This window comes from Schistocerca serialis, chromosome 1 (assembly GCF_023864345.2).
Source record: "Schistocerca serialis cubense isolate TAMUIC-IGC-003099 chromosome 1, iqSchSeri2.2, whole genome shotgun sequence".
NCBI classification, from domain to species: domain Eukaryota; kingdom Metazoa; phylum Arthropoda; class Insecta; order Orthoptera; family Acrididae; genus Schistocerca; species Schistocerca serialis.
The window spans coordinates 1,169,859,355-1,169,883,689 of record NC_064638.1 but is presented as its reverse complement, the minus strand read 5'-3'; the positions used below and the strand labels follow the sequence as shown (position 1 = coordinate 1,169,883,689).

Genomic DNA, 24,335 nt, shown 5'->3' with positions numbered 1-24,335 from the left:
TTCAATTTTTTCTGTACATGTATTTAAATTTCAGATAACTGATTGTCTTATGTTACTCAACTCAACTTTTCAGTTGTTGGTTCATTTGTTATATTGTAGGCTACTCTACACACATTAATTTAATCTGCTGTAATCTGTGGTTGTATATGAAAATGGAGAGTTCAGAAATAAATAGGATCCACAACTAGATAGTGACAAAAAGGAGTAAACTGGTAAGTATCTCCAAAACTAAAGTTTTTTTGTGTATGGAATGGGAAATGAATGCATTATTCTTGGCATCATGCGCAAGTAACAGGTTCAAAGGCATATGAAAAATGTGTAATAAGACATTTAGTGTTGGTCATGGAGGCTCTAATGACATTACTAAACTTGCAAATGAGCAAAAACACAAACAAATGTGAGCCTCTCAATCAAGAATAAGGTAACAATTTCATTTTTTGGATCAAATTCTAAAACAGCATGCAACAGGATAACGTTACAACTTCTGAATTGACCAAGGTGTATCAATGTTAACTCAATGTGCCTTACCATTATTATGATCATGGCACAAAATTGGTGCCTATGACACTTCCAAATTCAGAAATCATTACAAGCATTTCTTTGGAGAGAACAAAAGCAACATCAAGACCTTGTTGATAGAAATATGTTTTACTCAACAGCAAGTGATACCTCTAAACATTTCCAGTTATGATTATGTATCTAAATTTTAATAAAGGTGTACTACATGGGTCATTAGACTGTTATAGTGACCATCATGACAAATGCTATTTTTGATCAAATTAAAGGCAGATTAAAAATGTACAATTTAAGCCTCAATAACATTTCTTCATACTCTGCTGGTAGTGCACATATTAACTTTGGGAACAAACGTTCAGTATTTACTGTTAAGAAATGAAAATATTTTTTAAATCCCAACACATCGTTCAGCTCATAAAATCTGTAACGGATCAACACATCTAAGTCTGAAACTGATAAATTTCAACTTTTTGATTTAGAGTTCTGCTACAAAAATTTGTAACTATTTTGCCTGCCATTTAAAAATATTAGAGGGTTTGAAGGAGTTTTTTGAATTTTGTGATACTGAATACGTGGGAATTTTAAGACATGTTCCAACAAGATGACTGAGCATTTATGCAGCTGTTGACAGGCTACTAAACTCCTTTCCAGTCATAAGATGTTAGTTTGTATCACGGGGGGAGAACTGTCCAGTAGTCATACAAAAGTTTTTCCAGAATGTTCAGAATGGTGATGAGGATGTTTCTGAAACACATTGCTGTTTTTTTTTATAATTGTCTAAAAATGTCGATGTTATTGTGGAGACCTTGGAAAGAGATAATTGTTGGCTGTTGAAGTGTTTTCCATAATGGAATCCCTTAAAAACAGGTAGAGCAAAGAATATCAGATAGGTTCTTCGGGTTCAAAACTGTGACCTGTCTCAATATTCTGCCAGCAGAAGGTATGCAATCAATGTGTACAGATACAAGGTGGACTTACCTATAGATTAATGTTGTCTGTCAATAGCTGAGTCACTGGTCCTTTAGTTAAAAATGTTTGTGATAGGATTGTATCTCTTAATAAATAAAAAGAAAAGTCCAGCAGTTCTTTTCAACTGTGTACATAAAACCACTTCGCATATTTATTCAGAGTTTGATTGCTATATCTAAAGACCAGATCTCATTACAGACCCAAAATGTTTATGCAGGTCTCCTCATACACTCCATTGAAAGGATAGGAATCATGACTTAATTGGCACACAAAGTAATTTTTCCTATAGCAGATTAACAAATTGTCTGCAAGGCACACAGAATGATGATAATAGTTCATTAAGACACAGTGGCATGTTTACGAATGTTACTTGTTAAGTCTATTGCTGATTCTAATAGTAACCGCTCATATCCTACAATAATCCCGAGGCTCGTTCAAACATCATCACTAGAGCACACAACGTAGAGAATACTGAAAACCTCTGAGCAAGTTACAAACTGTTAACTCCAAGAAAAATGAGATGTGTAACTATGGAATTCTGCACATTTTGTCATTATAGAGATGCGCACAAGAATATTATGTGATTTTGGTTATTTAATTCTTACTTGACATTTCCCTCGGTCAAATTATTGTTTTCTAAATAGATGTATTAATGACTGTCAGGCTTTATTTATCAAATTATCGATATGAGCAGAACCAATTTATGCTTACACTATGGGAATTCCTGACTATTAGGTATGGCAGCCCACTGATTACTAAAATGTGGGTATTAAAAATTATGTAATTCTTAACTATGGCAATTACATATTTGCTACTAATGTTGTTGGGTATAGAAAATTTAGCCCATCAATAGTATATAAACATATTCCAGAAATTTATAGTGGTTTGGCCATAATATAAGCTGAAAGTTTGGGCTGGTTGAAATCTTTTTAATTACATTTCCTGAATTGATTACATTTGAACTTAAGAAAACATGTCTTGGAAATGAGCAAAAATTGGCGTACAGTTCTGAGATAATCTACTTTTCTGAATCTATTTATTAGCTCACTAGATTTTTATGAGACCTCCTAGGTTGAAAACGTTGAAATAAAATAACTTTTCAAACACATCATCAGCAAAACTAATTAATACAAAATGTTCAGAACAGTGGGTTCCATAATCTGAATGAATAGGTTTCACAGGGGAAATTAACTTGCACCAGCTTGTAAATTCGTGGAATGTGTGCTCAGATAACGGATTCTATCATCAAAATTTTTGGGAAGAATAACAGCAAGAAAAGAAAACAAACTAGTATTGATCCTAGCTATTGTAATTAGGGAGTATTATTTATTTGGAGAAGGAGATTGATTTCAACTCTGTTCTAAAAATACTTCAGGAATTAAATTTAGAAAATAGAAGTTGATGAAGATTTTTTAGTAGTAAAGGACCCAATTAGTGTGCTGGTGTAAGCTGTGACCAGCACACTGGTCAGCAAAGATGTAATGCGAAGATCGATAGTAGGTACTGGATCAAGTGTGCCTATCACGAGAGGGGTCAGGGACACACCGACAAGCAACACGCTGCCCACACCCTCTAGACAGCCACCGCCGCTGACCGGAGGAGCACTGACTGACTCATTCTATTGGCGTCTGTCAGTTCATCACAGAGCAGGTTTAGTTCACATCACAGGCTGTGACAGTATATAGCGATCTGATTAGTGACTACAGTGGGACTTGTACTTTCCCAGCAGTGAGACTTAAGTTTGTAATAGCAAGATTACCGATATTGTCTGCAAGAGGATTATTACTGATCAACTTGTACCACAACACACACTCTATTCAAGTTAAGTAAATAAAGAACCACGTTAATTCACATGTGTATTGTTGTTGTAGAAAGAGGACACTGGCCACTCATAACAACATCCTCTCCCTTGGTCCCATACAGTACGAGACACTATGGTGGCGACAAGGATACTACATTTAGCATTACAATAAATAACAAAAGTAAAGAATCTTGTGTAAGTAAATGGATGGCAGTGGAAGAAATAATGGCTCACTTGTTAGAGTTTTATTTTCAATTCTATCAACAAATGCATTTGTTGGAAGAACTTTCAGCCTGGGACTAAGGTTGTGGACAGATAAGCTTCACATGAACACACTCCAAGCAGAGTTTCAAGTGAAAATATATTATAACATACTGTGTAAAGACTTTCCCAATATGGTCCTAAATGATAAGGAAAGTTTGGCATGTGCAAAAAGAAATATCCTCTTAAACATAAATAGTATTTGTTATGTGTATGAATTACATTGCAAGAAATAATATAACGTGTGTTTCTAAAAATGAATCATCTCAAATAAGTTTATAATTTATAATCCTACAGTAATTTAAATACTGATTTTTATGTTAGTAAGTGTGTAAACCATTTTTCTATGCATATGAGAAGGAAGAGAACACAATAAGGTCGGGATCAGTGTTTATGTGGTGAATTGCGGTTCTTTCTGTGGATGTAAGATTAGCTCGCATGTTGAGGGATTTGGGCAATGGTAGTGATGTAAGGTTTGAAGTTAAGAAACTCTGGAAAGTTAACAGGGGGTGATTTGGGGAGAGTGGGGTGGATCATGGTTGGATGGAGGTGTAAGCTGAGTCACAACGGGTTCAACATTGGACTTCTGTTGTGTCCGATTGATAGAGTTGGTGGCGAAAAAGTGTTTCCACAGCTACAGATTTAATTTTCATGCTGTACTGTGTCCCTCAAAATCCTGAAATTTCTCTCTTTATTGGCACTTGTCCCTCATACTACTCCTACATAGGTGATTACCCTAATTGGTGGTCATTCATGTGGACAGACAGCTTGCTGGTTGCCATACCCAAGTAGAACGCAGCACAGGGGTTGCAGCTTAGCTTGTAGATCACATGGCTGGTTTCACAGGTAGCCCCGCCTATGATGGAATAGGTTATGTTTGTGAACAGACTGGAAGTATGTGGTTGTGGCAGGATGTATGGGGCAGGTCTTCCATCTAGGTCTATTACAGGGATATGAGCCATGAGGCAAGGGGTGGGAAGCAGGGGTTGTGTAGAAATGGACAAGGATATTGTGTTGGTTTGGTGGTTGATGGAATACCACTGTGGGAGAGGTGAGAAGGATAGCGGATAGGGCATTCGTCATTTCAGGGCACGATGAGAGGTAGTCAAAACCCTGGTGGAGAATGTGGTTCAGTTACTCCAGTTCCGGGTGGTACTGAGCCACGAGAGGACTGCTCCTCTGTGGCCAGACAGTGGGACTTGGGGCAAGATTGTGATGGTAATTCCAGTCTGTGAAGGCCTCATTTGAGACCCTTGGTATATTTCACGAGGGACGGCCACAGCCACGAGTGGCTAGGCCTTATGGATGGGACTTCTTATGGATGGGACTTCTTGGTATGGAATGAGTGGCACCTGCCCAAGTGGAGATATTGCTGGTGGTTGGATGTTTGATACGGTGGAGGTACTGATGTAGCCATCTTTGAGGTGGAGGTCAACACCAAGAAAGGTGGCTTGTTGGGTTGAAGAGGACTAGGTGAAGTGAATGGAGGAGAAGGTGTTGGAAGAATATGTCCCTCACCCTCAATCCAGATCATGAAGAGGTCATCAAAGAATCTGAACCAAGTGAAGGGTTGATGATTCTGGGTGTTAGAAAGGATTCCTTTAGACCAGGGCTTAACAACTGGCCAGTTTTGAGCGCGAGTACTCACGTCTGCTCAGGCACGTGCTCGCGAGCAGGTGCAAGGTTGCGGAGTAGGGAGGGAGGGGTGGGGAGGGAGGGCAAATGCGCGCGCACATATGAATAGGACCGCAGCGTGCCTATTGAATTCGCGCCGACTGTGTAACGTTAAAAGTACTACGATCAGCTCTAACAGTCACTTCGCTGGTTAAGAATCATGTCAAGTCGCCGTTGTGTAACCCCAACCATGCTTTCGCAGTTCAACCCACATTGGGAGGAATTGTATCTGTTTACAGAAAAAGATGGTGTTGCAAAATGCAGCGAGGTCCGCTGGCTTAGTCGTGGGGAATTATTAAATCGAATTTTTGCCTATTGGATGAGATAAATATGTTCATGGAAATAAATAACATGTGTGTTCCTGAATTGAAAGAGCCTTCATGGAAATGTGATCTCGCATTCTTAGCAGATTTAACTAGCCATCTGAATGCTTTGAACATTTCACTACAAGGTAAAGATCTGCTAATTACTCATTTCATAGATCAAATACGAGCTTTTAAAATGAAATTGACACTTTGGGTGAGTCAGCTGGAAACAGGAAATCTAGCTCATTTTCCTAAATTATCATCCATGCAAGATATTCACAAAGACTGTGAACATTATTCACATAGTTTAGTTGCCCTTAAGGAAGAATTTGATCAACACTTTCAAGATCTGACAGCACTAGACAGTGATTCTGATCTGTTCTCCTCTCCATATTCAGCGAATATTGAAGAGATTTTTCCTGAGCAGCAACTAGAAATTATTGACCTGCAGGGTGACAGAATACAGAGACAAATTTCAGAACAAGAAAAACTTTTGGAATTTTACAGACACTTCCCTCAGGATAGATTTCCTCATTTGCACAAACTGGCGGCTACAATAATATCAATGTTCGGTTCCACGTATGTTTGTGAATAACTGTTCTCTGCAATGAAATGTAACAAGACGCGCCTGAGAAATGCATTGTTTGATCGAAATTTAAATGCACGCTGCGCCTACGATGCACAAGAACAATTACTCCGAACATAGACGCAATTGTAAAGGGCAAACAGTAAAAGATAACAGAGAATCCCACAGTTCAGTGACACCTTTTATTGTGTAACAGTTCACAAATTAATGCGAATGTAGAGGCATACACAAAGCTAATAAAATTATGTGGCACGTGTACATTCTCCTTTATTTGTTTCATTTGTCACAGTAATAATTCGTGAGCGATATCCCTGCAGGTGGCCGCGGATTTACATTGACTGGCGGCAGCTGTTGTGTGCCCCACTTGACTCTCCCCACTCTCCGCTCTGGTCCAGTAGTGGGGGTAGTGTGCACGCGCTGCTCCGTGCTCGCGCCTTGCTGCTCACAGCTTGCTCCGCGAGCACGTATGTTGTGAAGCCCTGCTTTAGACAGTCCATGAATAGGTTGGCATAGGATGGTGCCCATCGCCGTACCCCGGATTTGTTTGTAGGTGATGCCTTCAAAAGAAAAGTAATTGTGGAGGATATAGGTGGTCATGATGACTAGGAATGATGTTGTAGGTTGAGAAAAGTAGTGTTTAATAGCAGCAAAGCCACAGGCATTAGGGATGTTAGTATAAATGGAGGTGGTGTCAATAGTAACAAGCTGGGCACCACATGGTAAAGGAACAGCAACTATGGAGAGTTGGTGGAAGAAACAGTTGGTATCTTTTATATACAAGGGTAGGTTGCGGGTAATAGGATGAAGGTGTTGCTCTACGACAGCAGAGATTCTCTCAGTGGGCAACACAGTAACAGGCCACAATGGGACATCCTGGGTGGTTGGGTTTATGGAATTCAGGAAGATCTTGAAGATAGGAGTGCGGAGAGTGGTTGGGGTGAGGAGAGAGATGGACTCTGGGGAGAGGTTCTGGAATTGGCGTAATGGTTTGAGGAGAGACTGGAGATTCTGCCGGATTTCTGGAAAGGGGCCAATGCTGCACGGTTTTTAGGAGGATGACTGACAGCTGGTGGAGTCCTCCTTCCAGGTAATCCTTGCAGTTCAAAACAACAGTGATTGAGCCTTTGTCAGCAGGTAGGATAATAAGGTCGGGATCAGTGTTTAGGTAGTGAATTGCGGTTCTTTCTGTAGATGTAAGGTTAGCTTTCATGTTGAGGGATTTGGGCAATGGTGGTGATGTAAGGTTCAAAGTTAAACTCTGGAAAGTTAACAGGGGGTGATTTGGGGGCAGTGGGGGTGGATCATGGTTGGATGGAGGAATGAACTGAGTCACACAGGGTTCAACATAGATCTTTGGTTGCGTCTGATTGGTAGGGTTGGCGGCGGAAAAGTGTTTCCACTGTAGGGACTGGGAGAAAGAGAGAAGGTGTTTAACAAGTCCAGCATTATTTAATTTGGGAATTGGACAAAAGATGAGGCCTTTGGAAAGGAGTAATATTCTGTGGGGCTAAGGCTTTTGGAGGAAAGGTTCATGACTTTTAGCAGGTGGGGTAAATGTAGTACATCTGCAAGGCAGGGTTTGTCAGCTATGAGGGGATGTGGGAGAGGTTTGGAGGTTGTTGTAGAGGTAGTAGAAAGTGATAGTCCAAGGTGGGAGTAGGAAGTGAACCGGCTGGAGAGTTTTTTGAGGTGGCATTGTGCATGCTGCTCTAGTTCCTGGAGGGAAAGAGTTTCAGTGTGTGATATGGGATAAACGAATTTGGGATTGCATAGCAGGAGAATTTTACAGTTCGAGAGGAGGTATTGCAAGAAGGTTTGGGTCTGATTGACATGGTTTTGCAAAACTACACTGGTGAGGATTAAGGACTGGTGGAATCTGAACAGACGGAGGTCACTTTGGAAGAAGGGGTTGCAGCTAGAGATGGGTAATTTGATGTTAAGGCCATTTGAGGGGATTCCCTGAGCCAAGCAACAATGCAGGAACAGTATGTGGAAATTGGTTCTGGTCATGGATAAGGAAACTTTTCTGTATTGACGAAGATGAATTAGATTACATTTACTTTCAGTCCAATTGATCCATAGTGAGGAGGTCCTTCAGGATGTAGAGCATGTCAGAAAAACAATAATACATGACAAATATTTACAACTTAAACAAATAAGCTAATGTACCATTCCACAGGTCCCAAGTGCAATGGTCATCATTTTTTTAATGAACACTATATGAAATTAAATCCTTGTGAAGATTATTCTTGAAGATTATTCTTATTTCTAGTATTGATTCCATGAATTGAGCTGTTGGTTTCAAAAAAGCGATATATTTTTAACGACACATTTCATTAAGGAAAAAATATATTGGGAAGCAGTAGTTAGTATCCCTAGTTCCCTAAACAGGCCTCTGCAGGATGTTCTTGAGTTCTATAACTCTTACTGCACATTTTTGCACCCAGGAAACTTTAGCTTCGCATGATGAATTACCCCAAAAAAATAATCCCATATGACATTATGGAATGAAAGTAAGCATAGTATGCCAGCTTTTACATTTTTATATCCCCAAGGAACCATGGTGTAGGATAAAAACATGTAAAAAATGTAAATAATGTAGAAATATGTGCAAAAAATGTTAGGCATAATACACCAAAATACATTGGGAAAAAAATCACAAAAAGAATGAAACAGAAGTAGTATGGGGAAAAAAGATGAAACCCGAAGGAGCAGGCTGATAGTGAAAGGCGAAAACTAACTGAAAATGACATAAAAACACAATGAGATCAAAGAAAAAATAAATATGAAGATTGTAATGTAGGGTGCAGGTCTGTGGCTGTGTGAAGAATGGGGACAGCACATGTGACTAGATTAAATTTAAATTTACAAGGAAAAACTAGTTATGTTTTGCAATAGAAATGACAAGCATAGCAATAATACTAAACTTACTCAGTTTCAAATCCATCGCTGTGTCAGCAACCATGTCAATCTGAAGATCTTCCCAGTCATTGTCACCTACCAGTCCAAACTGCTTACCAAGATAACGGCTTATTGCTAGGGACTGATATATCCTCTTCCCATCTATTTCAAGAACTGGTACTTGTCCAAATGGCATATCTAAATGAAATTTAAAAAATAAACAAAATCACCGCACCACATTTATTCTGTGACATGACACACAGTTACATGATTAACTGTAGGACATGACAACATACACTCCTGGAAATGGAAAAAAGAACACATTGACACCGGTGTGTCAGACCCACCATACTTGCTCCGGACACTGCGAGAGGGCTGTACAAGCAATGATCACACGCACGGCACAGCGGACACACCAGGAACCGCGGTGTTGGCCGTCGAATGGCGCTAGCTGCGCAGCATTTGTGCACCGCCGCCGTCAGTGTCAGCCAGTTTGCCGTGGCATACGGAGCTCCATCGCAGTCTTTAACACTGGTAGCATGCCGCTACAGCGTGGACGTGAACCGTATGTGCAGTTGACGGACTTTGAGCGAGGGCGTATAGTGGGCATGCGGGAGGCCGGGTGGACGTACCGCCGAATTGCTCAACACGTGGGGCGTGAGGTCTCCACAGTACATCGATGTTGTCGCCAGTGGTCGGCGGAAGGTGCACGTGCCCGTCGACCTGGGACCAGACCGCAGCGACGCACGGATGCACGCCAAGACCGTAGGATCCTACGCAGTGCCGTAGGGGACCGCACCGCCACTTCCCAGCAAATTAGGGACACTGTTGCTCCTGGGGTATCGGCGAGGACCATTCGCAACCGTCTCCATGAAGCTGGGCTACGGTCCCGCACACCGTTAGGCCGTCTTCCGCTCACGCCCCAACATCGTGCAGCCCGCCTCCAGTGGCGTCGCGACAGGCTTGAATGGAGGGACGAATGGAGACGTGTCGTCTTCAGCGATGAGAGTCGCTTCTGCCTTGGTGCCAATGATGGTCGTATGCGTGTTTGGCGCCGTGCAGGTGAGCGCCACAATCAGGACTGCATACGACCGAGGCACACAGGGCCAACACCCGGCATCATGGTGTGGGGAGCGATCTCCTACACTGGCCGTACACCACTGGTGATCGTCGAGGGGACACTGAATAGTGCACGGTACATCCAAACCGTCATCGAATCCATCGTTCTACCATTCCTAGACCGGCAAGGGAACTTGCTGTTCCAACAGGACAATGCACGTCCGCATGTATCCCGTGCCACCCAACGTGCTCTAGAAGGTGTAAGTCAACTACCCTGGCCAGCAAGATCTCCGGATCTGTCCCCCATTGAGCATGTTTGGGACTGGATGAAGCGTTGTCTCACGCGGTCTGCACGTTCAGCACGAACGCTGGTCCAACTGAGGCGCCAGGTGGAAATGGCATGGCAAGCCGTTCCACAGGACTACATCCAGCATCTCTACGATCGTCTCCATGGGAGAATAGCAGCCTGCATTGCTGCGAAAGGTGGATATACACTGTATTAGTGCCGACATTGTGCATGCTCTGTTGCCTGTGTCTATGTGCCTGTGGTTCTGTCAGTGTGATCATGTGATGTATCTGACCCCAGGAACGTGTCAATAAAGTTTCCCCTTCCTGGGACAATGAATTCACGGTGTTCTTATTTCAATTTCCAGGAGTGTATCATCTTCCCTCGCTAGGAACAAGTTGCTCAATCCACTGATGCAGATAAGAGCGAAAAGCGTTTGAATAAGACTCAGTACACTGCATTTCAACATGAATATCAGAGTGAAAACTCAATGCACCTAACACAAAGCTGCAACATCACAAAAATTTCAAAACACAGCCCTGTTTACACCCCTGATTGTGACTTGTTATTTGTCAATTATTTTAAATTACTGTTCTGCTCTGATTGCAGAAATTTTATTAGATCTCCAGGACAGCATTTTCTTTTAACTAATAATCTTACTAATAATTTCTGCAGTGGTTTGCACATCAGAAATAGCATGATTACAATGAATATGGCTGCCCATTGACCAAATATTCATAAATGCAGAAAAAAACAACTTCCAGGCTGGAACCATAAAAACAGGATTAAGTGATGATCTCTGGCAGTATATTGCTTTCCATACAATACCAATACCTAAAACCTTGGCAAACAGAATTAGTCAAGGAAGAACTAATCCTAAGTGAACAGAATACACACTTTTATGACATGCTTTATTAATAATAACACAAACAGAACACTGAGACAGCATTTTTCAACTGCACACTTCAAGAACTTCTGGCTAAATAAGTGTGAGTACACAATTGTTGGTGTAAGGGGGAAGACAACATTCAGACTTGTATAGGCTTGCAGATGCAATTGTTAGCCTGCTGAAACAATTACCACAGCACAGTTTGGACAAATAATCATTACCTAGTGTAACGTGGTGTGTTACATTAAGCAATTTGTATAGTTTATTTGATTAGCCTACCAAATATCGCAAATGTTAAAAAATGTATTTTTGACTTGTGTTTGTAATCTTTTTCCATAACTTCCAACTGAATCTCAAAGTTGAAATTTATACTGAAGTTTGATATCATAAAGGTCTATTAACTGTGAAATTTTCAGACTTTTATCAGGTCGCTCAACAAAGATATTGCAGGCCACAAAATGGAAAAATAAAAAAATCCATTTTTTAAAATAGTGTATTTTTTAAGTGTAAGCTGCTCACCATTGATACTCTATAACAGAAAAATTATTAAAGTTGAGAAATTAATCTATCTTTGGAAAACTACTGTTCAAATATTGAGGTTTTGTTTTTTAATTTGTGGCTGATAACTATGAGCTATTAAAAATATATTAAAAATACATTCAGCTAAATGATGATGTTAATTTGTAGGCCCAGAGTGTGTTGAACTAAATGCATTTTATCTGAAAGGCTTAGGACAATCAACTACTGAATAATTGTAAAAATATAAATGCTTGCAAATACGAAAAAACACATGCAGCCTGGAACAAATATGGCCGCCATTTCAAAATAATAAACATTAAATTAAAAAAAAATAAATATTTTTGTGAATACTAAACATGGGGAATTCACCCAGCAAATATAAAATTCTTCGGAGATGGTCAAGAACCAATTATTTTTTTGTTGGACCAATTTGTATGGATTGATCCCATCATAAAAACCTTAAAAACAAAAGAGTCCTTAGGAGTAGCTGGTATACCTGATAACATAATAAAAAGATGTAGTGAACTCACTGTAAAACCACTAGCATATTTATGCAATAGTTCACTGGCTCAGGGACTTTCCCTTGTTGTCTAAAAATTGCAAAATTGAAACATATTATTGATCATGAAGCACTCTTGCAGAAATTAAATCAACTAGGCATCAGAGGCATAGTTAATGACTGGGTCAAGTTATACCTTTGTGGACAGGAACAAACAGTAGAAATACAACACATTTATTGCAATAAAACCACAAACCATTACTCAGATTACCAAGACACGAAATATGGTATTTCCAAGAATCAATACTGGGACCAGTGCTGTGCCTCATATGTAAATAATGACCTACAAACACACATACATTGTCAAAATGCTTACCAGTTTGCCAAAGAGCTTTCTCATTACTACAAAATCACAAAACTTACTACAAGAAAACGTAACTAAGACAATTGATCAGCAGAATGGCTGAAATGAAGGAAAAACTGTAGCAATCAACTTCCATGATGTCAAAGAAAAAGTTCCACGAACTATCAATATCCAGCTGTCAAACAAACCTGTAAATGGAGTTGACTTGACAGTTTCTTGGGCTCTGGATCCAGGATCATCTCAGGTGGGAACTCATATTGACAATCTCAACAAAAAATTGAATACATCCTTCTACGTGATGAGCTTTCTTGAAAGCTGCTGTAGCAAAGACTGCCTATAAAGTGTGTACTATGCACATGTCCAATCAATCCTGAAATATGGAGTCATTTTCTGGGGAGCTTCTCCAAACACCATCAAGCTATTTAGAATCCAAAAAAGAATCTTAAGAATCACAGAAGGTGCCAAACACAGAAAATCTTGTAAGCCGCTCTGCAAAAAACTGCAAATCCTCCCACTTCCAAGCCTTCATATACAGGGTGTTACAAAAAGGTACAGCCAAACTTTCAGGAAACATTCCTCACATACAAAGAAAGAAAATATGTTATGTGGACATATGTCCGGAAACGCTTACTTTCCATGTTAGAGCTCATTTTATTACTTCTCTTCAAATGACATTAATCATGGAATGGAAACACACAGCAACAGAACGTACCAGCGTGACTTCAAACACTTTGTTACAGGAAATGTTCAAAATGTTCACCATTAGCGAGGATACACGCATCCACCCTCCGTCGCATGGAATCCCTGATGCGCTGATGCAGCCCTGGAGAATGGCGTATTGTATCACAGCTGTCCACAATACGAGCACGAAGAGTCTCTACATTTGGTACCGGGGTTGCGTAGACAAGAGCTTTCAAATGCCCCCATAAATGAAAGTCAAGAGGGTTGAGGTCAGGACAGCGTGGAGGCCATGGAACTGGTCCGTCTCTACCACTCCATCGGTCACCGAATCTGTTGTTGAGAAGCATACGAACACTTTGACTGAAATGTGCAGGAGCTCCATCGTGCATGAACCACATGTTGTGTCGTACTTGTAAAGGCACATGTTCTATCAGCACAGGTGGAGTATCCCGTATTAAATCATGGTAACGTGCTCCATTGAGCGTAGGTGGACGAAACTAAAATGAGCTCTGACATGGAAATTAAGCGTTTCTGGACACATGTCCACATGACATCTTTTCTTTATTTGTGTGTGAGGAATGTTTCCTGAAAGTCTGGCCGTACCTTTTTGTAACACCCTGTATAGGAAACTGTAGTATACATACAGCAACATGTGACTGAAAGTACTGCACTCTTCTCAAAAATGAAGATGTGCACACTCACAACACAAGGCAAAAAATATATCTCAATATCCACCATACAAAAGCCAAGCTCTGCTAAATAAAGAGTTCTGCACCTTGGAAAAAAGATATTCAGGAAACTACCACATAACATACAATCAATAAACAACAGGACTACTGAAGAACGGGATACAACCTGTTGGCTTTGACGAATGACATCAAAATTTACCAGAGATTTATACAGATTCAACAGGTGAAATGAGTCTTCACAAACAAAGGAATGCAGGAGAAAGAAAACAGATGGTAGACGTATACCACGTCCATTAATATTTTGAACATAATGTTAAATATATCACGTGTTTGAATCCTAGTATCCCATTCTTCAGTTGTCCTATACAGCTCAACAGAAAAATGGGATACTTCTGTAAAAAATAAATAAAAAAAGGACAGAAGTAACATTAGAATGGAATACCTCAGTTGACATACATATGAGCGTATCCTGAACTTCAGTCGATCTGTACAGGTTAACTGCAGTATGGGATACAAATTTAACATACGTCGATTTCTTCATTTTCATTAATGTTAGTATCCTATTTAAATTACAGGGTACAAATTTTATAGGCATTGCTTTTTTCGTGTCTGCTACTACTAGCACTCTGTTCTTCTGTAGGTACTATTACTAGCGAAGGCAAAAAGACCTACATACATAATATTTGTATCCATTACTTCAGTTAACCTATATAGGTCAACTGAGGAATAGGACAACAATGCTAACGAAAATGAAGAAATCGAAGTAAGTAACAGTGACATCCTGTACCTCAGCTGAAGCACGAGAAAAGAGAGACACACTAAAATTTGTATGCAACACTTCAATTATATAGGTCAACTCAAGTATGGGACAATTTTTTTTGTCTTCAATGCTGCTAGTATCGACTGAAAATTATAATAGTCTTACTAGCGATGACAAAAAATCTGACAACAGTAAAATTTGTACCCCATTCTTCAGCTGAGCTATAGATCAACTGAAGAATAGGATACTGGTGCTGCCGAAGCCGAAAAATAGCAACAAACATAATGTTTTTATCCTGTTCTTCAGTTGACCTATATAGGTAAATGATACCAATATTACATGTATCGCTTTTTCATCTTAGCTAGCACCAGTTTCCTATTCGTCAGTTGACCTATATAGGTCAACTTAAGCACGGGATATAAATTTTACACATGTCGGTCTTTTTGCCTTCAGTAATGCTAGAATGGACTCAAAAAAAATCATAGTAATACTAGTGATAGTGAAGGGAAGAAGAGCAACAACTGTAAAATGTGTATTCCGTACTGCAGCTCACAAACCCATACTTAATGCAGAACAATATAATACAGCAAAGAAATACATGAAAAAAGACAAATTCAGTAAAACATAAAAATAAAAAACTAAACTTACCATGTGCAAATTCCTCCGCAAAAAACCAAAACTCGCCTTGAGAGACAACAAAAATCACGTATCCACATACGCCAAGAAACACATCATCACAAGAAAACACATGCATAAAGATATCTAAAGCACATACATACAGACACATAAACCCAGAAGTTCACAGAAAAATAAATAAATAAATTCCACAAAAAACCATGAACCAATATAAGAAAATGAAGAATGATGGATCAACCCCAAATCAATATCTTAATCATCCCTCCCAAACCCACCTTTTCCTTAATTATCATTTCCCCTATACATAGTGGTACCATACTGTGTTACTATAACAGTAGCAATAATAATAATAATAATAATAATAATAATAATAATAATAATAGGCCTCCGGTATGTTCTGCCAGTCGTAAAAGGCGACGAAAAGAACAAACCACTAATAGGGCTAACCCCCCTTTTAGTGTGATTACTTGGTTCAGGACAGAACTAAAGAAGCCTCGGACAAGCGCCGTCATGGTCGGGGACGACGCTTGAACCCTATGCCTGCCCACAATGGTAACGACACTGCTAGCCAACTGGAAAATGATTTAAATCCGAATAGAGGTGTTTTGCAGGATATGCTTCCTGCAACCACCCTAGAAGGAAAACAAAGACAGAGGATGAGATGGTCAGATGAAGTTAATCGACACCTCATGTTCTGTTATTACCAAGCAACAAACCTAGGAACCAACACAACTGGATACAGATCACAAGTATACACAACATTTATTACCAGATACCCGGAATTAAAATTTTTAACAGAACAACGACTAGCTGATCAGATCCGTGTAATAATCAAAAATAACAGGATACCCCAGTCAGAATTAGAAAACATCAAACAACAAGTACAACAAATACTGGAACAAAATAATGTGCAATCAGAAGAAGAAGAAAACACAGTAATGGACTCAAACATCCCAGAGCAAACAAACAAAGACCAACACGCATCAATTAAACAATCAGAGGAAAACGAAATCTTAAGACAGCCACCAGAACAAGCACAAATAGAACACGAAGAGACACACGTGTTAGATATAGAAGAGAAATTTCAGCTGACATATATAGAATACAAAGACACAAATACAGACATTAGACCATTCTTGCATAGACCGCCAAATAACCCACAAGTCGAAACAACAATAAAAACTATCAACACAATCATACACAACAAAATAAATGAAAACACAACTATGGAAGAGTTACAACTACTGGTTTATATAGGAGCACTCACTACACTAAATATACACACTAGGCAGAGATCAGAACAAACCAACACACAGAAGAAACCCACAAAACCAGCATGGCAACACAGGTTACAGATCAGAATAGAAAAACTGAGAAAAGACATCGGACAGCTAACACAATTTATAAGAAATGAAATATCAGACAAAAAACGAAAAAGGTTAGGTAAAATCTCACAACAAGAAGCAATAGAGCAATTAGATGAAAAAAAGCAGAAATTGCAAGCATTGGCCAAACGACTTAGAAGATACAAAAAAAGTGAAAATAGAAGGAAACAAAACCAAACATTCAACACAAACCAAAAGAGATTTTACCAAACATTGGATAACACACACATTAAAATACACAATCCACCAAACATAACAGACATGGAACACTTCTGGAGCAGCATATGGTCAAACCCGGTACAACATAACAGGCATGCACGGTGGACACAAGCAGAAACAGACACATACAAGATGATACCACAAATGCCTGAAGTGATAATTTTGCAACATGAAGTCACCCGAGCAATTAATTCTACACACAATTGGAAAGCCCCTGGAAATGATAAAATAGCAAATTACTGGCTAAAGAAGTTCACCTCAACACATTCACATCTAACTAAGTTATTTAACAGTTACATTGCAGACCCATACACATTCCCTGATACACTTGCACATGGAATAACCTATCTGAAACCTAAAGATCAAGCAGACACAGCAAACCCAGCTAAATATCGCCCCATAACATGCCTACCAACAATATACAAAATATTAACTTCAGTCATCACACAGAAATTAATGACACATACAACACAGAACAAAATTGTAAATGAAGAACAAAAAGGCTGCTGCAAAGGAGCACGAGGATGTAAAGAGCAACTGATAATTGATACAGAGGTGACATATCAAGCTAAAACTAAACAAAGGTCCCTACACTACGCATACATTGATTACCAAAAAGCCTTTGATAGTGTACCCCACTCATGGTTACTACAGATATTGGAAATATACAAAGTAGATCCTAAATTGATACAGTTTCTAAACACAGTAATGAAAAACTGGAAAACCACACTTAATATCCAAACAAATTCAGATAACATCACATCACAGCCAATACAGATTAAGCGTGGAATATACCAAGGAGACTCATTAAGTCCTTTCTGGTTCTGTCTTGCTCTGAACCCACTATCCAACATGCTAAATAATACAAATTATGGATACAATATTACTGGAACATACCCACACAAAATCACACATTTGCTACACATGGATGATCTAAAACTCCTGGCAGCAACAAATCAACAACTCAACCAATTACTAAAGATAACAGAAGTATTCAGCAATGATATAAATATGGCTTTCGAAACAGACAAATGTAAGAAAAATAGCATAGTCAAGGGAAAACACACGAAACAAGAAGATTACATATTGGATAACCACAGCGACTGCATAGAAGCGATGGAAAAAACAGATACCTATAAATATCTAGGATACAGACAAAAAATAGGAATAGATCATACAAATATTAAAGAAGAACTAAAAGAAAAATATAGACAAAGACTAACAAAAATACTGATAACAGAATTGACAGCAAGAAACAAGACAAAAGCTATAAATACTTATGCTATACCAGTATTGACCTACTCATTTGGAGTATTGAAATGGAGTGACACAGACCTAGAAGCACTCAATACACTTACACGATCACAATGCCACAAACATAGAATACATCACATACATTCAGCAACAGAAAGATTCACATTAAGCAGAAAGGAAGGTGGAAGGGGATTTATAGATATAAAAAACCTACATTATGGACAGGTAGACAATTTAAGAAAATTCTTTCTAGAACGAGCAAAAACTAGCAAAATACACAAAGCAATCACTCATATAAATACATCAGCTACACCATTGCAATTTCATAACCACTTCTACAACCCTTTAGATCACATAACATCAACAGATACAAAGAAAATAAATTGGAAAAAGAAAACACTACATGGCAAGCACCCGTATCATCTAACACAGCCACACATCGATCAAGACGCATCCAACACATGGCTAAGAAACGGCAATATATACAGTGAGACGGAAGGATTCATGATCGCAATACAGGATCAAACAATAAACACCAGATATTACAGCAAGCATATTATTAAAGATCCCAATACCACAACAGATAAATGCAGACTTTGCAAACAACAAATAGAAACAGTAGATCACATCACAAGCGGATGTACAATACTAGCAAATACAGAATACCCCAGAAGACATGACAATGTAGCAAAAATAATACATCAACAACTTGCCATAAAACATAAACTAATAAAACAACACGTTCCCACATACAAGTACACACCACAAAATGTACTGGAGAATGATGAATACAAATTATACTGGAACAGAACGATTATAACAGATAAAACAACACCACATAACAAGCCTGACATCATACTCACCAATAAAAAGAAGAAATTAACACAACTAATTGAAATATCCATACCCAACACAACACAGACATGTCTGCTTGTGTCTGTATGTGTGGATGGATATGTGCGTGTGTGCGAGTGTATACCTGTCCTTTTTTCCCCCTAAGGTAAGTCTTTCCGCTCCCGGGATTGGAATGACTCCTTACCCTCTCCTTTAAAACCCACTTCCTTTCGTCTTCCCCTCTCCTTCCCTCTTTCCTGATGAGGCAACAGTTTGTTGCGAAAGCTTGAATTTTGTGTGTATGTTTGTGTTTGTTTGTGTGTCTATCGACCTGCCAGCGCATTTGTTCGGTAAGTCACCTCATCTTTGTTTTTATATATTATTATTGTTATTATTACATATTGCATGAGAGTGTCATTTATAATTATGTTTTAACTTAAGTACCATGCAAAAAAGTGTAAATGCTTATACATTACGGTCACACACATATAGGCATACTTCGTAATGTAATTACCAGCTGCCTACTGTCTATCTCCTGTGTATCACTATTTAAAAAGTCATCAATTTAGTATGGCATACATTTGATCAACATTTCTATGGTATGCTTAAAACCATTCATTGGTAGGTCACTCACTTGCTTTGGGAGTTCGTTACAGATTTTCAAACATAGGTATTTATGGCTCTTATGCGTTAAATGTCGGTTTTGAGTACGGAAGATCTAGGTTATTACTTTGGGTATTACAACCATAGACTTGGAATCTTAAAGATTGCTTATGTTTTCTTTAGCATATATTATTTTCTTTAGCATATATTAAACAGTTGTAGATACACGTACTAGGCAGTGTCATCATCTTTAGTTCTTTAAAGTGTTTTGTGCAGCTTTGTCTTGTTGCTAGGACTAATATACAACTAACTGCTTTCTTCTGCCATTTGAAGATGGTATTTGAACTCACTGAGTTACCACAATGTAGTACCCTATAGTGCAGTTGTGATTGAAAGAAAGCAAAGTATTAAGAAATTAATAAGTTTTTACTAATAATATTTGCCAGCTTGAAAGAGTACAAGCAAGTTTGCCACGCAGACAATTCGTATGCTTATCCCATGTGAGTTTCTGATCTAAATGCAATCCCAGTAACTTAACACTTTGTGTATCTGGTTTAAATGCCTTTAAAATAAAGCAATTTTCTTAAGATTTTATTTTATTTGCTTAAATATCACTCAAATAGTTGTAGTGGTTTATCTACAACACCATAATGTTCTGGTTTTTTTATCATTATTATGTCATGTGTGACAGAATCAAAGGTTTTACTTAAATCTAATTGGGTTCCACCCAAGTTAGTTTCTTTTTCTCATCCTTCATATATGTTATTGAGTAGCCATTCTGGTGCTTTTATGGTTGATAGCTGAAATGTAAAGCCAAACTTGCTATTACTCAGTACTTTATTGCTTTCAAAATAACTGTAAATTTTCTTATGTATACTGTTTTCTATGACTTTTGATATAATGAAAACTACTGATAAGGGTCTATAAATGCTTGGGATTTTCCTTTCACCTTTCTTATAAATTGGAAGTGTAACTGTCATTTTCAGACATTGGGGAACACATTTTCATCGAGAATATGATTTACCAGATATGTTCATTCTTTTATCTCATAAGCATCACACTTTAAGTAATGGTGTATGTATAGATATACATTTTTCAGGAAGTGATTTGAATAAAGAACTATCTATTTCTCATTTTCAAGACAGAACTTTGACCTACAGTATTACAGGCTCTCAAATGAAAACAAGACAGACAGAAAAAAGTAAGTAAACTGTTTATTATTTCACTATAACTATTAATACATTTACCTCATTGTGAGATAAGAATGTCACTGCCTTCATAGGTTTGTGGTTGCCTATGGAACCATTATTGTACCCAGGCACGTATCTCTTTGGACAAAGTTAAGTCGATGGCCACGAATGTCTTTCTCCAGGGCTCCAAAAATACGGGAATCACACATGGAGAGATTGTGACTTTATGGAGGATGCGTAAGGCCTTCTCAGCAAAACTTCTGCAGTACAGTCAAACCTATATGTGGGCAGGCATTGTTCTGCAACACAATGATGCTGTCCAACTTTCCTGGGTGTTTTGGAGTTGATGGTGTTGATATACCACTGTCGTTAACTGTGGCACCACATTCTAGAAAGACAATGAGCAGTAGCTCCCTGCAGTCATGCCGGCCGCGGTGGTCTCGCGGTTCTAGGCGCGCAGTCCGGAACTGTGCGACTGCTACGGTCGCAGGTTCGAGTCCTGCCTCGGGCATGGATGTGTGTGATGTCCTTAGGTTAGTTAGGTTTAAGTAGTTCTACGTTCTAGGGGACTGATGACCACAGCAGTTGAGTCCCATAGTGCTCAGAGCCATTTGAACCTGCAGTCACGAAAAGTCATCATGACTTTCCCAGAGCTGGTGTGCCTACAGTGATAAGAACTCCCTTCTCCAGTATGCTGAAGGTCCCACAAAGGGATTCAGAAGCAGGCACTATCCCCCAGACCTAGTCTGCAAACATGTTCCCCATGCCATAGACCCATACACTCCCAATCTTCCCACCACCCCAAGAACAAACCACAAAGAAGCATTCCCTTCGTCACCCAATTCCATCCCAGACAGGAAAAACTGAATCACATCTTTCATCAGGGTTTTCATTATCTATCATTATGCCCTGAAATTTTTGGACATCTTACCCAAGATATTTCTCACCCCTCAAAGTGGTGTTCCATTGCCCACCCAACCTTCATAACATCCTAGTCCATCAATATGCCACTCCAAACCCCATCCCTTGACACAAGGATCATAACCATGTGTAAGACCTGTCCAATACACCCACCCATCACTTCCTATTCCAGTCCTCTCAAAGACTTAGCCTATCCCACTGTAGGGCAGGTCACCAGTGAGACAGCAGACATGTCATATACCATCTCTTCTGCAATCACTGTACAGCTTTTTATACTGGTATGACTACCAACTAGATGTCTACCAGGATTAATGGCCATCACCAAACTGTAGTCAAGAACAAAGTGGACCATTCACAACATGCAGCTGTACATAAAATGCCTGATTTCAACAGCTTCTTCACAACCCCCCATCTGGATCCTCCTTACCACCACCAGCTCTTCTAAACTCCACAGATTAAAGTTATCTGTATAACCCATTCTCCGTTCTCAAAATTATCCCAGCCTCAAACAATGGTAACCTACTGTCCCCACACCCTCCACTCAAAAATTTCTGCCCCCTGTCCTATCACTTTCTCCCAGTTCACATCGTCTCACCCTCATTGTGCACCACTCTCTGCCAATGTGCACACCAGCTCCCCCCCACACCCACCCCCACCCCCACCCCTTCTCTGCTCCTCTCCTTTTTCACTCAGCCCCCTCTCCCACTGCCTCCTGATATTGTACCCGCTAGCATTCTCCCGGTGCCATCTAGCCCCTGCACACTCCACCAGGCAGTGCTCTTCTCCCCCTTCCCTTACCCTGCACTCTCTTCCCCACCCCACTCCACTTTGCTGCTTTTGTTGCATTCTGGCATGAGATAGCGGTCATGTGTGCATGAGGTATGCTTGCTTGTGTGGATGTTGGATTTTTCTTTTCTTTTCTGTAGAAGCTTTGGTGAAAATCTCAATGTATAACAGTCTTTTCATTGTGCCTGTCTGCAACTCAGTGTGTCATTTTTATGGGTAACAGTGCTCTATTCTTTTTATAATATTTTTGATATTCCAACTTGGGCTTCACAGGGGTACAATTAACATGTTATTGACTTATACTGTAATATAGGCACTCAATGTTAAGAGTAATGCTATCAGCAGTGCACCTGCTGTTTAGACAGAACCTACAATAAAGCATGCAGCTCTTTGAATTTAGCTGATTGTACCTGATCATTAGGGCTATTATGTGAGAAGCCTTCTGTGCATTCAGAAGCAGTTTCTTACACGCCGCGTTGTCAAAAATTCTGTCTCTTTTTCCATTAATCCACCTTGGTAAAGGCCAAAGACCGATGAATGTTATTTATGGATTGACTGAACAAGGTTTTTGTTAAGTGATCTACATGGATGGATAAACCAAACTTCTCCACAACTCTTCCAATAAATCTATCCTAACATCTGGCTTTCAGGTGTTTAGATTTAGGCCATAATTGTTTCATCTTAAATTACCCCAGACACCTACTTCAAGATACTTGTTGGTTGTGATTAATTCTGATTACACAGTCGAATAACATTAAGTATTTTCATCTGTTTATGCATATTTATCCAGTCCTGTTATCTACAAATAACTTCAGGGAAATAAAAATACTACCTTCCAGGTGTGTGTGTGTGTGTGTGTGTGTGTGTGTGTGTGTGTGTGTGTGTGTGAGAGAGAGAGAGAGAGAGAGAGAGAGAGAGAGAGAGAGAGAGAGAGAGAGAGAACATTAATGATCCTACCACATTTCCTTAATTACATAGGACACTACTGTTACTTCTGGTGGTTTCTCCTATTAAGAACAATGTACTGGGTTATATTATCAAAGAGGTCTTCTCTTTGTACACACAACAGTTCATAAATTCCTTAAGCATATATTATGTTTACTAGGTGGTGATCTGGAACTATAATTAGGCTGCTAATGTCTGATGCTTGCAGAATCTGTGCAAATTAGTACACAACCTATGATTCACTGTGAACAAGCGCAAAATGTGTTTCAAAATTCTGCAAGCAAACTGTTCTCTGTGAGGTAAGTCTCCAGTTCAATCCCTATGTTCTGTGAACCCACTTGTTAACAATAATATGTGCCTTTTTCCATTAATGTGATAGATTTGTTTCAAGAATTGCTCGAGGGGGTGAACTGTCTCGTACTTTTTGCACCCTGTCAATTTCAGAAGATTTATCTCAACTGATTGTCTTTCATTTAATACTGAATTTTTCTCCTTCTCTAATTTTCACATCCATGTGACAACCAGAAGCACAAGACATGTTGTGATCCATGAAATTTTTGACAGCTTGGTGTGCAATAAATTGATACTGAATTTATGAACTGGTTCTGACACAGCTTGTTTAGAGGTTTAGGTTTCATGCATCAAAGATTTTTTTTTTGTCTTGTTTGAAACTTTTACAGAAATCCCTATGCCTTTGTAACAATATTCTAATATTTTTATTGCGAGTCCTTGTTATTCCTCACTGTCTTCTAACAGCACAAACACACCTAGCATGTGGCCTATAGTATCTTCAAATTTCTGCC

The 24,335-nt window shown here is 39.2% G+C and overlaps 1 protein-coding gene across 2 annotated transcripts in view; it reads right to left on the bottom strand.

Annotated features, from left to right (window-relative positions):
* Window positions 1-24,335, bottom strand: part of LOC126418504 (glutathione S-transferase-like) — a 77,395-nt gene that overhangs the window by 19,718 nt on the left and 33,342 nt on the right. For both annotated transcript variants that reach the window (XM_050085309.1, XM_050085299.1), the window contains exon 3: window positions 9,044-9,211. In XM_050085309.1, the coding sequence (XP_049941266.1) occupies window positions 9,044-9,211 (168 nt within the window). The remainder of the gene's footprint in view (window positions 1-9,043; window positions 9,212-24,335) is intronic.